The sequence below is a fragment of the Genypterus blacodes genome, unplaced genomic scaffold, assembly GCF_046128005.1.
Source record: "Genypterus blacodes isolate CSIRO-AG114 ecotype Tasmania unplaced genomic scaffold, CSIRO-AGI_Gbla_v1 ptg000419l_1, whole genome shotgun sequence".
In the NCBI taxonomy this organism is placed as follows: Eukaryota; Metazoa; Chordata; class Actinopteri; order Ophidiiformes; family Ophidiidae; genus Genypterus; species Genypterus blacodes.
In genome coordinates this window covers 1-2,500 of record NW_027467191.1, presented here as the reverse complement: position 1 = coordinate 2,500, position 2,500 = coordinate 1, and the positions used below count along the sequence as shown (strand labels likewise).

Sequence of the window (2,500 nt, the reverse complement as noted above, 5' to 3'; positions counted from 1 at the left end):
ACATCCTGCAGTACACTTACATATGATAAGGCCCAGCAGAAAGAGGTACAGGAACAATTGTTTTCCACTCAGTCTGACTGGTCCTGTTTGAAGGACACACACACACACACACAGACACACACAGACACACACACACACACACACACACACAATCACAGACTAGTCAGATATGATAGTTAGAGTCGCTTCCATGCATGTTTACTCTTTAAGTAATCAAGTATGAGCAGGAACATCTGAAGCATCTGAGACAAGAATGAAACTCTCTACAAACACAAACACAAGCTTTATAAGTGACAGCGTTACAGATTAAAGACCAGTGTGTGTGTGTGTGTGTGTGTGTGTGCGCGTGTGTGTAACTGAATCATTTCAGGTCAGATGAAGGTCCACATCCGCTTTATCTCAAAGTCATCTGCAGCGGCTCGTGTGTGTGTGAGAGAGAGAAGCAGAAAACAAACACAGATGATGGAAACACACAGAGGCAGCAGGGATTAGGAGTGTGAGAGAGGCTGGGAGAGGAGAAGAGTGAGGAAGAGGAGAAGAGTGAGGAAGAGGAGAGGAGTGAGGAAGAGGAGAAGAGTGAGGAAGAGGAGAGGAGTGAGGAAGAGGAGAAGAGTGAGGAAGAGGAGAGGAGCTGAGGAAGAGGAGAAGAGTGAGGAAGAGGAGAGGAGCTGAGGTGCAGACGTGTTAATCCCCGTGTTCACCACACACCCTCGCGCGCGCGCACACACACACACACACACACACACACACACACACACCGGTCGATGGCAGCAGAGGTGCAGGCAGGTGGAGGTGTGTGTACTGACCTGACGGCGTCCTGCAGAGAGGGAAGAGCGCCATGCTGCGACCTGAGGGCGGACACACACACAGACACACGCAACGACGTTCAGTCTGAGGCCTGCACGAGTCTCTGCGTCTCTCTCTCTCTCTCTCCCGCTCTGTGTCTGTCTCTGTCTCTCTCTCTCTCTCTCTCTCTCTCTCTATTTCTGTCTGTCTCTCTGTCTGTCTCTCTGTCTGTCTGTCTGTCTCTCTCTGTCTGACTCTTCCTGGAAAAAATGCCGTTGCCGTTCTCCGCCAAACGCTTATTTTCTTACCCGGTCCACGTCCCCTCGGTTATATTTCACTGGAACATTCTTCCTCCTCCTCCTCCTCCTCCTCCTCCTCCCCTTCTCCTCGCATTGCTTCTTCTTTCTCTCCCCCCCCCCCCCCCCCCCCCTCTCTCTCTCTTTTCCCCTTCAACATTTTGCAGCATGCCGTGTTTTTGGAGTGACACCAAAGCGAGCAGATGTGTGAGGAGCGATGGGGTGAAGAGAGGTGAAGAAGAAGAGGAAGTAGAAGAAGAAGAAGAAGACACGTCTCTGGGCTGAGATGACACGATGACATCATGCATCACACAGGAGCGACAACAAAAAGAGCTGTGAGCGTCTCCGTCTCTGCTTACATCTTTATTTACAACCACGCTGCTTTACACACACATGAACACACGAGCCAGCTGATCACTGCACACAGGAGGAGGAGGAGGAGGAGGAGGACTAGCGGCGGTGACGTCTGCTGTGACGCACGCGGGGGCTTCAGCAGGCTGTTGTATTTGTTTCAGCCACAAGGAGGCGGTGTTGAACAGGAAATACACTGCGAGATGTCAACAATCAGACTGAGAAGAGACAACAGAAGCTACACACACACTCAGGATCATCTCGTACCTGAGGACAGACTTCCTGTCAGAGACTCAGTCAGACCCATGACGTCACTTTGCAGTTTATTACGATAAATGTCTTTTTTTGTACATCCATACAGAAAGTACAACATAAATATTACTTTATGTAAACAACGTTTGGACCGAAGCTTCAGTCGAAAAAACAAAAAGCGTGAAGGAAAAAACAAAACAAACCAAAAGGTCACCAGCTACATCAGGGAACGGATCAACGACAGGACGGGTCAGGATCTGGACCCCTGAACCTGGCCTCCTTCCTGTCCCACGGCTGCAGGATAGAGGCTCTGCGTACTCGTCTCTACACACTGATCTGTACGGTGTGTGTGTGTGTGTGTGTGTGTGTGTGTGAGTCCATCTTAAGGCGTTGGGATGCGTGTGCTTGCTTGGAGGTTTGGCGGTGCAGAGCCTCTACTCTACAGGTTCACACACACGTTAGATCAGAGGAGACACCAGGAAAAGAGCTTGAGTCATTAAAGCCGTCTGAGGATTGGAGGAGCTGTTTGGTGTCTGCAGCCAATCACAGGTGAGATATCAACACAGAGCACAGCAGCCATTAGCACTAAAACACACACACACACACACACACACAAGCTCCTGGACAGCACAGAGGTTGGCAGTGTTGGTTGGTTTGTTAACGACACTGACTGGGACACGACAGCACGAGAACATAAAGCCTCCAAGGGTCTGATGCTGTGTATAGATATAGAGATAAATAGATATATAGATATATAGATATAGATCACGTCCATGAACTATGAGGAATCCTTAGAAAAATATTTCATTTAATGC

The 2,500-nt window shown here is 49.3% G+C and overlaps 1 protein-coding gene across 3 annotated transcripts in view; it reads right to left on the bottom strand.

Annotated features, from left to right (window-relative positions):
* LOC142989417 (globoside alpha-1,3-N-acetylgalactosaminyltransferase 1-like) overlaps nt 1-1,184 on the bottom strand; it is a 2,793-nt gene extending 1,609 nt beyond the window's left edge. Inside the window, exons 1-3 of one of the 3 annotated variants that reach the window (XM_076138933.1) lie at nt 1,095-1,184; nt 807-848; nt 21-83 (exon numbers count right to left, since the gene is read on the bottom strand). In XM_076138933.1, the coding sequence (XP_075995048.1) occupies nt 21-83; nt 807-840 (97 nt within the window). In that variant the 5' untranslated portion in view covers nt 841-848; nt 1,095-1,184. Of the gene's footprint in view, nt 1-20; nt 84-806 lie in introns of all 3 variants that reach the window. The other 2 variants (XM_076138934.1, XM_076138932.1) reach the window with 2 other exon arrangements.
* Nucleotides 1,185-2,500: the final 1,316 nt, after the last annotated feature.